This window comes from Xenopus tropicalis, chromosome 4 (genome assembly GCF_000004195.4).
Source record: "Xenopus tropicalis strain Nigerian chromosome 4, UCB_Xtro_10.0, whole genome shotgun sequence".
In the NCBI taxonomy this organism is placed as follows: Eukaryota; Metazoa; Chordata; class Amphibia; order Anura; family Pipidae; genus Xenopus; species Xenopus tropicalis.
In genome coordinates this window covers 106,703,214-106,716,975 of record NC_030680.2, presented here as the reverse complement: position 1 = coordinate 106,716,975, position 13,762 = coordinate 106,703,214, and the positions used below count along the sequence as shown (strand labels likewise).

At 37.0% G+C, this 13,762-nt stretch overlaps 1 protein-coding gene across 1 annotated transcript in view; it reads left to right on the top strand.

Moving 5' to 3' along the window:
• The window catches only part of clca4.1 (chloride channel accessory 4 gene 1), a 31,538-nt gene extending 18,900 nt beyond the window's left edge, over positions 1-12,638 (top strand). Inside the window, exons 10-14 of the mRNA XM_012962456.2 lie at positions 4,616-4,837; positions 7,914-8,184; positions 9,094-9,258; positions 9,980-10,210; positions 11,705-12,638. Coding sequence (XP_012817910.1) covers positions 4,616-4,837; positions 7,914-8,184; positions 9,094-9,258; positions 9,980-10,210; positions 11,705-12,243 — 1,428 coding nt within the window. The 3' untranslated portion in view covers positions 12,244-12,638. The remainder of the gene's footprint in view (positions 1-4,615; positions 4,838-7,913; positions 8,185-9,093; positions 9,259-9,979; positions 10,211-11,704) is intronic.
• Positions 12,639-13,762: the final 1,124 nt, after the last annotated feature.

The following is a 13,762-nucleotide window of genomic DNA, read 5'->3' as shown; positions in this document are numbered from 1 at the left end:
TGTGCCTGCCCTGAAAACTACGGAATCCGCTACAGTGCAGCCACAGTTCTGCTCCTCTGCGTGTGGCTGAACACAGAATGTAGAATCTATGGATAAAAGTACCTAAAGTGGCCCAGATAGTAGATTCCACATTCTGCTGCACTTCCAGGTCTGGGAGCGGAGGATCTGCTTTTAACATTTAAAAACCAAGATCTTTACTCCCACGCTCGTTCCCCAGCCACTAGGCAATGAGAGGAGGTGGGGAACAAGTTGCCCCTGGGGTGCGATCACCATGGGGCATCTAGGCAACAGCGGGTATGTGCAAACTACATGCCTGTTGTTGCTTGCACTTTCTGGACCCCCCATCGCCACCCACTCATCAGTTCTTTCCTGCAGATGCCTTCTTCTTCATCCCCTGGACCTTTCTGCTCCTCCAGATGGATCTGCTTGCCTCCTATCCTGGGTTAGTGTAACACACACACGTATTACACTAACACACACTCACATTTACAGTTATATACACACATACATTTTTCGGAGATGGGGGGCTTTTACACCTTCACAGCACTCAAGTTTACTTGCACACATGAACACAAAATACACAATTTGCAGTGTAACACACACTTACACAGTCTTGTAGCTTCTTTTTTTTATCGCATTATGGGGGGTTTTTTTTTGCCTGAAAAACTCTTTTTATTGCCATTTTAGCAAATGGTTTTATTGCCAAATAGCATGCACTGTGCAATACCTATTGGATGTTATTTTAGTGATTTTATTACATTTGTGGTGCTTTTGGTGCATTATTACTGATTTTATTACATTTGTAGCCATTGTATTTTCAGTTCTGCATAGGTGGTGTTGTTTTTTTCTGTCTGTAAAACTTGTTCAAGTTAAAATATTAAAACTGTAATTCTGACTGCTAACACTAGGCGGGGAAAAAACCCCATTGATTTTTGTTGTTTTTATTGGATTTTAGTGATTTTATTGCATTTCATAGTGTTCTTTGTTACTTGTTTGTGCTCATGGAAATTTTTTTGCCTCTGTACACCAAATAGATTGGTAAATCTATGCATATTAGGTAACAAACTGTTCAGTAGATACTTGGCATTCATATTTAGGATATTTTATGTTTATACGTTATGAAATGTGGGGCATATAATGGGGGAAAATGCAAGCCTTGTGAGGATTTTTATAAAAAATGTTTTGCAGAAATTTTATAAAACCCACTGCGTTTAGCATAGCTTTGTAGTTTGGTAGTTTGCAGTAAAAAGAAGTATTTACCCATTTTGCTTTTATCAGAATGTATACTTTTGGTTTGCTAGGGTCTCCTTACTGTTAGGGGTCTTATGGCACAAAATACACATACTGGGTGCTTATATTGCTGTGGTATATTGCTGTGGCCAGAGTGTCAGATGTAAAAATTAATTTGCATTATTTTCATTTGGGTGCCTCTGTACCCCACATAGTTTGGTAAATCTATGCATATTGGGTATCAAACTGTTCAGTAGGCCCATGAAATTCATATTTAGGGTGTTTTATGTTGGTACTTAAGAAATATGGGGTATATAATGGGCAAGCTTTGAGGCTTTGAGATTTTCAGGAATTACATAAAAATCACTACATTTAGCTTAGCTTTGCTGTTTGGTGCTTTCCCATACAAACACATATTTAGATTCAGCAGAATGTTTATGTTCTGAAAATATGAGGTTTTCTGGGGTCAACTTACTTATTTCCGACTTTTACCACATTTACTACATTACCATTTTTTGGTAGTAGATATATACTGTATGCCATGAAATGTGTATGCACTAAATTCCTTTTGGGGTCTCTAAATGCCAGATACTTTGATGATCCTCTACACAAGGGGCATACAACTGTTCAGTGGACCCTTGGCTTTCATATTTAGAATGTTTTTTCTTGGTGCCTAATGTTATGTGGGAGATAAAGTGCTTGACAGTGAAAGCTTTGAGGACATTTTTTAGAATTTTCATTTGTATAGAAACTGCTAAGCTCAGAAAAGGATTGCTGTTTGGTACTTAGGAGTAGAAAGACATGGTTTTGGATTCAGCAGTTAGGTTCTCCTGAAAAAAAAACATATATATATTTTTTCTACCTAAACTAACCTGCCACCCCTGTAAATACCCATAAACTGAGAGAGCCCAAAATGTTTAATATTGTGCATAACTGAAATGTGAAATTCTGCAGGCAATCAAAGGGTTACTAGACTTCCTAAATAAAGTGATTGAATGACTACTAGAGCTATTAGATTGATATTATATATGTAGATTGTTATGCAAACTAGACAGCGAAATAAGGCAGAGTATAATGTAAATACAAAAAATCATAAAATAATCTGGAAAAAAAATGGGTTAAGTCACATACCTACTAACCGCTGCATCAGTTCTCAATAGACGTTATTACACTATCCTGTGTTTCTTTTTCTATTATATCCTATTGAGGATCCTGGCTCTACTTTTAATCAAAGTTCTACCTTATTTATTTTGGTCCTCATCCATTGATATCTGGTGAGCATATATATCACTAGCACTAGTGGGTGTGGATTTACCGTGCATACATCACACTATTGTCAAGTTTGCCTTTACTATCTGCACTATATGTGTTTTATTTTTGTGTTTTCTATGCGCTTCCATTATTGCATCTGTATACAGAAAATAAATTGTGCTGACTTCAATTAGTTAGGTACAGTGGGTGGGGCTCATTTACTAGTGCAAGGTGCAGAGCAAAAGACAAATGTGTGTCCATGCCAATGCTATTCACAAAAACACTAGCATCAATGCATGCACCAAATTGCAGATTGTGCTGATTGCTGATCCTTTATTGTAAGATGGTATATACAGAGAAAGGAAGGCGCTCATGCTCTTCTGGGCACCAATGTAGGGCAAGTGACAGACAGCTCATAGGCCACTTCCAAGCATTGCATTTTTAACACCAGCATACCAATTTCCCATAGCAATGAGGACTTGCATCATCAGCAAGGCATCTTACATCATTGTCATGATGTCATGTCATCATGGTATCCATGGTGACATGTACCTCACATCCCTACTACCTAAGAAATATATATAGATAATGTGTTCAAGTATATAATCATACTGACCACGGAACTGCACTAGCTAGGTGCCTGCCATTTTAAAATTAACATATTCACAAATAAAGCACCTATAACATGAATTGTCAGTTTGTCAATTATATAAGCCAGTCATATAAGCAATCAGATATTAGCATGTTTTCTTTACTAACCAAGAACATAATAAATCATTAGCAGCTATTAACGAACCGATTAGCTGGTTCATCAAGGAAGGCCTGATATTACAACCTGCCTTGAGAAGGTTTTACTTGTGGGGTTCCTTTTGCTCTTTGCACCTACATACAACTGACTTTTATCTAATGAACCACATGCTAATGCTATTGGCGCCATCACTATTGCTTTCCCAGAAATTACTCCATTTGCACCCAAACTTACACAACAATAACATTCAATAATATGTTTATGATGCAAGACCATGTTACTGTGGGAAACAGATATGCCAGGATTAAAGATGTATTACTTGGGAGGGGCCTAGGAACTGTCTGTCACTCACTTTAAAATGGTGACCACACTCTGGCCAGTCAGAATGTCCAGGGATGTTATCTCCATAATGTTGCAGGAATTCAAATTAGACTTGAACCAGAAGGGGGCAAGGTAGCATTCCTTTATCTGCAAAAATAACATAACTGCTCTTTTAGCTGCCTACTCCTTTTGTGGCTGTTGGGTTATGTTCCCATAAAGATAACTCAAGGACTTTTTGGTGGCCGTAACAAGTCCTTCCAATAAATCTAAATACTTTTTCTAAAAGTGAATTCTTTGTTTTATGTGTAGTAAGACTGCAGATACACTGACAACATTTCCTTTCTTTTTACATCACTAACTGAAACTTTCTATGTATCTCCATCTCATGCTCAGCTTTTTAAGTGTCAAGATCTGCCCTGTCTAGAACTCAGGAACTTAGGGGCACAATTATTATAGTGTGTAAGCCAACATCCATGGTGATGTTGCCCATAGCAACCATTCAGATCTTTGCTTTTGTTTTCTAACTTGTAGGTAACCACTCAAATCTAATTGCTGATTGGTTGCTATGGGCAACATCACCAGTGATTTTGGCTTACACACTATACCCTTAGGGGCATATTTATTATGCTGTGTAAAAAACGGTGAGAACATTCGCCACGAATCACCAGGCTTCTGCATGTAAACACGGCGTAAAATTGGCATAATTTTTTTATGCGTTTTTTCTTCCACTGGAACTTACGGAAAATAAAATCTGGCGTTCAGATAGCAATCTTTTTCATTTATTTTGCACAGCTTCTTACGACGTTTTTTTGGCAAATTTGTTTTATACATCATCATAAATACACCCCTAAGTATAGCTAACTGGTGCCTTCACTGCCTTAGTCACAGTCACAGTATTGGCCAGTATTGTTCTCTGATATTGTTCTCTGATAATATAGTTCTGAAAAACTTTATCATCAGAAATCCAGCAGTACTTACATGCAGTTAAAAGTTTATTTAATGATATTGACATGTAAGTGCTGCTTAAAACTTACCTGACCAATAGATATTGTTTTTTATTTACAGCTGGAAAGCATTGGTTCTGTTGTTAAACCCAATGGATGTCTTGAGGGAGCAGTTTTTATTGACAACACAGTGGGTAATGAAACATTCTTTTTAGTCAGTTGGGAAACTGCACTACCTGACCTGAATATAGAGGACCCAAAGAGAAAACAGTACTATACAGCTGACTTCAACACTGACACAGCTTCCAGATCCTCTAGACTTGGGATCCCAGGAACAGCAGAGGTAATCTATCTTTTTCATTTTTTTTACATATTATATATAGTCCACAAAAAGACCAGCAACACCGCGATTTTAGTGAAAAAACAAATGTGTATTCAGTAGTAACGTTACGTTTTGGTCCCAATTGGAAGAAACTGGAGCTTTGAGGGGTTACCCATTTGCTTAAAGGACCGTTTAAACGACTCATCTGTCAATATTGAAGAGTAATCAGTGTATATATGTAACCCAGAATGTATATTGTTTGGTATAGATATAGCTTATCCATTGTACAGGGTATGCGTTCAATTTTAAAGTATGCATTGCACATTAGTTGGAGCAGGGGAAACCCTTATACTATATACTAAATGCAGTCAGAATTGCGTTGCTATTAAAGGATGTTGTTTTTAATGTCCTGTATACTACTGTTTTTAGTCTTGGGTATTTCACTTTCAGTAAATATTCACTTTAATGTGAAATTATTTGATGCAGGTAAGTCATTATATTGCACTTTGTGTTTTTTAGAAAAATGTTCTCTTGTTATGAGTTATAATTATTAAGATGATGTTATTCACTATGCTGTTTTAATCCAATATTAATTGCCTGATGTAGGGATGTAGGGATGTTGGGATGTTGGGATGTAGGGATGTTGGGATGTTGGGATGTTGGGATGTAGGGATGTAGGGATGTAGGGATGTTGGGATGTAGGGATGTAGGGATGTAGGGATGTTGGGATGTAGGGATGTAGGGATGTAGGGATGTAGGGATGTAGGGATGTAGGGATGTAGGGATGTAGGGATGTAGGGATGTTGGGATGTAGGGATGTAGGGATGTAGGGATGTAGGGATGTTGGGATGTAGGGATGTAGGGATGTAGGGATGTAGGGATGTAGGGATGTAGGGATGTTGGGATGTTGGGATGTAGGGATGTAGGGATGTAGGGATGTTGGGATGTAGGGATGTAGGGATGTTGGGATGTAGGGATGTAGGGATGTTGGGATGTTGGGATGTAGGGATGTAGGGATGTAGGGATGTTGGGATGTAGGGATGTTGGGATGTAGGGATGTAGGGATGTTGGGATGTAGGGATGTAGGGATGTTGGGATGTTGGGATGTAGGGATGTAGGGATGTAGGGATGTAGGGATGTTGGGATGTAGGGATGTAGGGATGTTGGGATGTAGGGATGTTGGGATGTTGGGATGTAGGGATGTAGGGATGTAGGGATGTAGGGATGTTGGGATGTAGGGATGTTGGGATGTAGGGATGTAGGGATGTTGGGATGTAGGGATGTAGGGATGTAGGGATGTTGGGATGTTGGGATGTAGGGATGTAGGGATGTAGGGATGTAGGAATGTTGGAATGTAGGGATGTTGGGATGTAGGGATGTTGATGCATTGCACTTTATGGCATTGTTTTTTCACTTGTTAACTATTTTTATGTTCACTGAAATTATGTTAATTCCTCAATCAATTTAGGACGGGCTATTTATATTTGACTGTGATTAGGGTGGTGTTGCCTTGAGAAAGGTCCCAATTGGGACTGAAACATAATGTTGGCTGTATGTTCTTACTGAATACACATTTGGTTTTTCACTAAAAATCCCAGTGTTGCTGGTCTTTATGTGGACTATACGCTTTTTACCAGTCACCTGGGTAGAATTATCTGAAGCAGTGTGTCACCTTATGGATGTGTGTATATAGATATACAGGTATAGGACCCGTTATCCAGAATGCTCGGGACCAAGGGTATTCTGGATAAGGGGTCTTTCCGTAATTTGGATCTCCATACCTTAAGTCTACTAAAGAATCAATAAAACATTAATTAAACCCTATGGGATTGTTTTGCATCCAATAAGGATTATTTATATCTTAGTTGGGATCAATTACAAGGTACTGTTTTATTACTACTGAGAAAAAGGAAATCAGTTTTAAAATTATGAATTATTTGATTAAAATTGAGTCTATGGGAGACGGGCATTCCGTTATTCGGAGCTTTCTGCATAAGGGATCCCATACCTTTATATAATTTCCTATCACTTATATCAGTTCACATATTGAAGGAAGGAAGGTTCTGTGCACTTAGACTTGCCCTCACACTTTTAAAGGGCATTTTTTAAAGTAAATTTTTCGTATGTTTTAGTATCTTATTCCAAGGAACTGTTTAATTGGTCTTTATTTTTTTATACTTGTTGAATTATTTTCCTTCCTCTTTTTTAGCTTTTAAGTTGACCTCGGCAGCCAAAAAATTTTGTTTAAATAAAAAAAAAACACCACACAAATCTCTAACATGTCTTCATAACAAAAGACTTATAGAACTGCAAGTGCAGTGGGCTAAGTACAATTATGATCGCACAAAGAGCAGTTGGGGGAGATGAGCCTGATGACACTGCAGCCGGCAGCCGATGCCAAGATTGATGTAGTGACGCTTGCACTTTGACACTAATACGATGTCATTGCACCAAGTGCAGTTGAAAATATTTCCAATATTTAGTGTGATAGCGATATGTGTACCCTACAAGACTTGGAACAGGAGGCAGGAGGAATGCAAGGGCCCCAAGTGCAATTATACTGAACAGTGAAGAGCACTTGATCCAAGTACCTTTAACCTATGGGATTTTTAATGAAACCAAAACTGCACTTGCATTTTTAAAAACCCCTTTTCTATTTAACTTTCAATTTAGCTTATGTCAATGGTATTAACAACAAAGCTCCTATATACTGCTTTCCAGAGCCCTAAGCATTCATAAACTGCCTAGTGCTCTCTGGGCAGAAGTCACAAGTTCCAGTTTACACAGAAGTTCATGTAATGGCTCCATGCCAATATCCCAAGAAAGAGAAATAAAAAAATTTCTTGCGCAGTATAGACTCTGGGCGACACACATCATCAATCTCTTTAAATGGGACTGTTACCAAGTATGGCACAAATTATTACACACATAGATCCTTCTTTATCTGCATATTGTATTTAATCACATCTGTCTATTGATTGTTCATCCATAGGCTTGAATGAAAGAATGCCCCTAGTGTCATGAAAAATATATTTTTAATCCAATAAGGTATAATATATTTATATAATTTAACCCTCTCCTCTTTTTCTTTGACCAGATTGGCCCTTGGTATTACAAATTTTGCAATAAGCATACATCAAACCAAGCTATAACTTTCACAGTGACATCAAAACCATCTAATGTAAATATTCCTCCAATAACGGTCAATGCTCACATGAATCAGGATGCAAATAGCTTTCCTCATCCGATGGTTGTTTATGCTTCATTAAGTCATGGTCTCCAGCCAGTAATAGGAGCAAAAGTAACAGCGGCTATTCAGCCGCCCAGTGGAGTTCCAGTGGTATTAGAGCTTTTGGATAACGGAGCAGGTATTGTACCTATGTTTCATTTAAGAATATCGCCTTAGACAATTCCATGCATGGTGTGAGAATTCCTGTACGTTAAAGGATAATTATACACAGTAGCTAACGTGATGAATGATTAATAATTAGATAATTTGCCAGGCATGGATTTGCTGCAAATTTCCACGTTTCCCATTGGCGGATTATTTTGTGGCATAAAAATTTGCTGTCCAACAAAAAATTGTTGCCTGTGTCAAAAAAATTGTTCTAGCAATCTAGTAACATTCAAACTCACTACCTTTAGTCCTCTCCTCCGCTCAGGAGTAATATCTAGCATATAGCCAAAGAGGCACAGGCAAGCTTATTAGTTGGGCCTTATTGGATGGTAAGGGCACCATGGGTGGAGACTTTTAAAGGCAACTGTACCCATTTATAAATATCATTCTATATTTATATACCAACACATTTACACATAACTTTGCACATACTGTTAATCATTTAAATGAAACCCACACAGACACAGGGAGAACATATATATATTCCTTACAGATAGTCTTAGGTTGGATCAGATTTATTAAAATCACATTATAATCTCAATTTGTAAGCAAAAATTAGAGTTTTGGAAACTCACTTTCTAAAATGGTTGAGATATCTGAATTATTCTCCTCTGTTAATATATTTTTGCCCCTGCAATCACAAAGGAGGAAAATTCTGCCAAGAGACTTTTAACAAAAGTGACAGCCCTCATATAAATGAACTTTATGATATCATAGGAGGAATTTAGCCCCTTTCTAGATGAATTGTGCATGCTAGTTCATGTATATATACTCATCAAATATTTTCATAGGATAACATTTTAATGTGAAAATCTAAAATATGGTGCCATAACTCTGTTTAGCTTTGTATCAATGCTTATAAATGTTTCCCTCTGACAAGGTGCTGATATTGTAAAGAATGATGGTGTCTACTCCAGGTACTTTAAACAATACGATGGAAATGGAAGGTACAGCTTAAAAGTGCAAGTTAAAAGCATCACGAAAAAAACCCGCCTGGCACTTCCAAGGAGCCGTGCCCTTTATATTCCAGGCTTTTTAGAAAATGGTAATCATAGCTTTTTTATTAAATATATCACAAAATATGTGTTTATGGTTTATATGTAAATAAAATGTCTGTAATAAATTCTTTGTTAGGGAAGCCGTTATAGCTTACCTATTTATTATATTAACCCAAAACTTTTTAACCTTGTATAGGTGAAACTGTTTTTTCAAAAGAAGGTGAAACAAGGGAAGTGAGCAACAGCAATATTACAGATGCAGCTATGAGACCTGTTATCCAGAATACTTGGGACTTGAGGTTTTCCACATAATGTGGGTCACCATACCTAAAATCAATAAAAAAATAATTTAAACATTAATCAAACCCAATAGGATTGTTTTGCCTCCAATAAGGATTGATTATATCATAGTTGGTATCGAATACAAGTTACTGTTTTATTATTACAGACAAAAGGGAAATAATTTTTTTAAAAATAAATTGTTTGATAAAAATGGAGTCTGTGGGAGATGGCCTTCCTATAATTTGGAGCTTTCTAAAAAAATGTTTTTTGGATAACAGATCCCATATGGTACTATATTAGGAGCTACTGCCCTTGAAAAATAATCAGTTGGCTGGTATGCTTATATACACACACTGATGCTGGTTAGTAGCATTGGTTTTACTCTACTACAAAACATAATATTGAGCTTGTATTTTACCTTTATAGCAGCAAAAAAAAAATAAATGCACAATGTATTTTTCATACAATAGAATGATTCCTTTCTAGGTGAGGTCACTCTGAACCCTCCAAGGCCAGTTATTAATGACGAGGACCTTAATCTGGGGGAATTCAGTAGAACAGCGTCTGGTGGCTCTTTTGTAGTTTCCAACGTACCTTCAGGTCCTCAGCCAGACTTATATAAACCTGAGAAAGTAACTGACTTAGAGGCAAACATTGAAGACGATACAGTCGTGTTGACCTGGACAGCAACTGGGGATGACTTGGACCAGGGAACAGGTATGTGAATTCATTGCTGTAAGGGTACAACCTTGAAGGGCAAATAGCTGATGCCCTGCCAAAAAAATAGTGAAATGGTGAAATATCTTTCAAATGTTGCAAAAGGCAACGAATCCCAGACATGGTTCACAATTTGACTAAATCCGAGCATTTTCCAGCACGATTCAGCAGAATCCAAGTGCCTGGCCAAACTATCTCTGAACTGTTAAAATCATGTTACAAGAAAATCGCTAAATCTTTTAGTGCACAGATTTTTTTCTTGGGATATTTGGAATTGGGCTTAATGCCAAAATATTGCATTCAATGCATCACTACACTGGAATCAGTGGAAAAGCAAAAATACATTTTGGTTAATAAAGAATGAAACCCTAAAAATGAAAATGGCTAGAATATTTTATATACTGAACATATTGCACTAGCCTAACGTTTCACCATCTTTATAATAGCAATTATCCTGGCTTTTTTTTCACAGGAGCTCCCCATCTTGGATCTTGTTAGGAGTGCCGGTGACACTCCCATGCTCAGTGTGCTCTGGGCAGCTATTGAGAAGCTAAGCTTAGGGGTCATTGTAAATTATCAAGCAGAAAATGAGCTCATATAAGCAGATGCTACGGGGCTGATTATTACATTTCGATGCTAATTGCACTGGTTTCAGAGCTGCCATGTAGTAATAATCAGAATTAGTTACTAATCTGCCTTATATCGTGACATTAATATTCTATATATACAGTACAGTATATTGTGTGCTGGTCCCTAAGCTCAGTAACTGACAGGAGCACAGAGCATTGGGCTAAAGGGCTGTGGCTGCCTTGGGCTGGTACAGAACTCCAAAACATAATGTACAACATTTCTGCCATACTTTTTAGCTAAGCTTTAAGAACTAGGGGTATTCATAAGGGACACGTGCCTAGGGCGCAAGGGTAGGGACACTACTCACCTACCTTTTGCCTGCCAACCCCTAGTTCAGACCATTGTAACAGAGGCAGCCAGCTGAGGGAGCAGGGTATTATTATCCTCTATTGGTGATAAGATGATGTTTCAGTTTGTGTAGGAGGATAACTAAACCTTTGGTGCAGAAATAAAGATGAATGTTTACAGAATCTAGGCCCTGCTATTAAATGGATTTCCTGGAGGATTACTATTGCTCCTCTTTTTTTGTAAACATGAAAGGATTTGGGCCCTTTTGCTTGCATTGTAATCTCTTGAATGTAAAAAAAACATGATATTATCTATTGTAGCAAGTCTTGGAATATACTGCTATAAAAGAAGAACAGCCAATAGGGACGTTTATGATACTGAACTGCACTGAAAATTGCTTAGAATGACATTTTCTTTCATTGTTTATAAACACCAATGTCATTTTGGCTGAAATGCTAATAAAGTTTCAGTTCATTTCTTTTTAATCAATAAATACATATGGGTTAGTCCCCCCCCCCCCCCATTTATATGGCTATTTGTATATTTGAACATTCTTAAATAGTCATGTTTTTTCAGTTTCAGATTATGATTTAAGAATGAGCACCAGCCCTGAAGAGCTCAGAAGAAATTTTGACACTTGCAATTCAGTCAACATTTCCAGCTTTGTACCCCAAGTGGCAGGTTCCCAAGAAAATTTCACCTTTGTGCCAAAAGATATTGTAATAGCAAATGGCACCATCCTTTATTTTGCTCTTATTGCTGTTGATAAAGTGCCCCAGCGATCAGATCTATCAAATATAGCACAAGCGGCTCTGCTTATTCCTCCAACGCCTGCTCCCACTATAGTCCAGCCAACTCCTGCTCCCACTGTAGTCCAGACAACAACTGCTTCCACTACAGTCCAGTCAACAACTACTTCCACTGCAGTCCAGTCAACAACTACTTCCACTGCAGTCCTACCTCCTTCTTCAGATGATGGTTCTGGAAACCTGAGCGTAACAATTGTCACAGCAATAGTTTGTTCAGCAGTTATTATACTTTGTATTATTATTAGTATTACTGTGTGTATTGTGAGCTGCACAAAAAAAAAACCGAATCCAGAAATGAGATTGTAAAACAAAATGAATGATTTTCTGAAGATGAAGTGATAAAATATTCATGCGCAATATTCAAATGTAATTAATGTAACAATCAATGAACTATATAGCGAAATATGAATATAAATCTTTGTCATATAGGGAATAATGCTGTTTCCCTTTGGCAATAATAGGTGAATTTCTTACAACAAATATATAAATAAACATTACACATGTGCAAAGAATGTTTGGTGCCAACTGGTTTTTATGATCCAGTATGATGGTTGATTTGTATTACAGTTTTTATTACAGTTGTCAGATCTCAAAGCTTAGCTAACCCTACCACAAAGTCTGTGTGTCACTTGTACCAGTATAAACCATCAGTATAAACCAGTCTAATGGAACTGTAATGAACCAGTTACAATAGTGAAATTAACATGACGCGTTCGGCGTGCATCCGGACGTCACGCGTATCCATGCGCGTCCAAGTGTGCGCCAATAAGCACCTTACAGCACCCCATCCTGCACTTAATAAATGACCCTTATGTTTTCAATAACCTAAATATGAGAAAGAAGTTCTCTAGCTTTTTATTCTCTGGAATTTTGCAAAAAGAAAATGCTATATTTGGGAATCAGCTGGCAAAAGTTTTTTTTTTTTAATGAGTTATAATGTGAATTCAGAAATCAACTCATCATCATCATTTATTTATATAGGGCCAGCAAATTACACAGCACTTTACATGAATTTATAATGTTAAATTACAAAACAAGGGTTGCAGAATAAAAATAGCTTAGAATCTCAATAAAAGAATATTTATTTGCTATCTGCACCCTGGGTGATAATCTGATGTGTTTTCATGCTTTTGGGTTTTCTGGATAAATGGTCTTTCCATGCCGTAAGTCTACTAAAAAATAGTTAAAATAGTAATTGAACTTAATAGAATTGTTTTGCCCCTAATAAGGATTAATTATATCTAAGTTAGGATCAATTAGAAGAGTTATAGGAGATGGCCTTCGCATAATTCAGAGCTTTCTGGATAACGGGTTTCCGGATAATTGTTCCCATACCTTTCAATTCCTATTTCAAGCCCTATATTTTTGGCTCACATGTAATATAGAAGCATATAACCCCTTTAACTTGCCTGATGTTGGATTGTACATTGCCACTTGGTATATTTGGTAGTATTTATTTAATAAAAAGAAAGCACAAGTCTGAAACAGATTTATTAATAAGACATTTCAGTAACATGTATTGCTAACTACCGCCACCTAGTGACCTTTTACCAGATGACAGCAGAGATAACAAATGGAAATAATCATAAAAATACAGAATAAGCAAAATTAAATAGATATGTTATCATTATATATACATATAGTTTAAAGAATATGCAAAGTATAAAAGCACTGCGCCACCATTTTTTTTTTTTTTTTTTTTTAATTCAGGCAGTTTTTATTAAGTATACATTATGCATTACAGTATTTGAGATACACATGTCAACCATAGGATGTACCACTTGTTAACATTGTCAATAAAAGTTTTTCACCCAGTGAATAACAG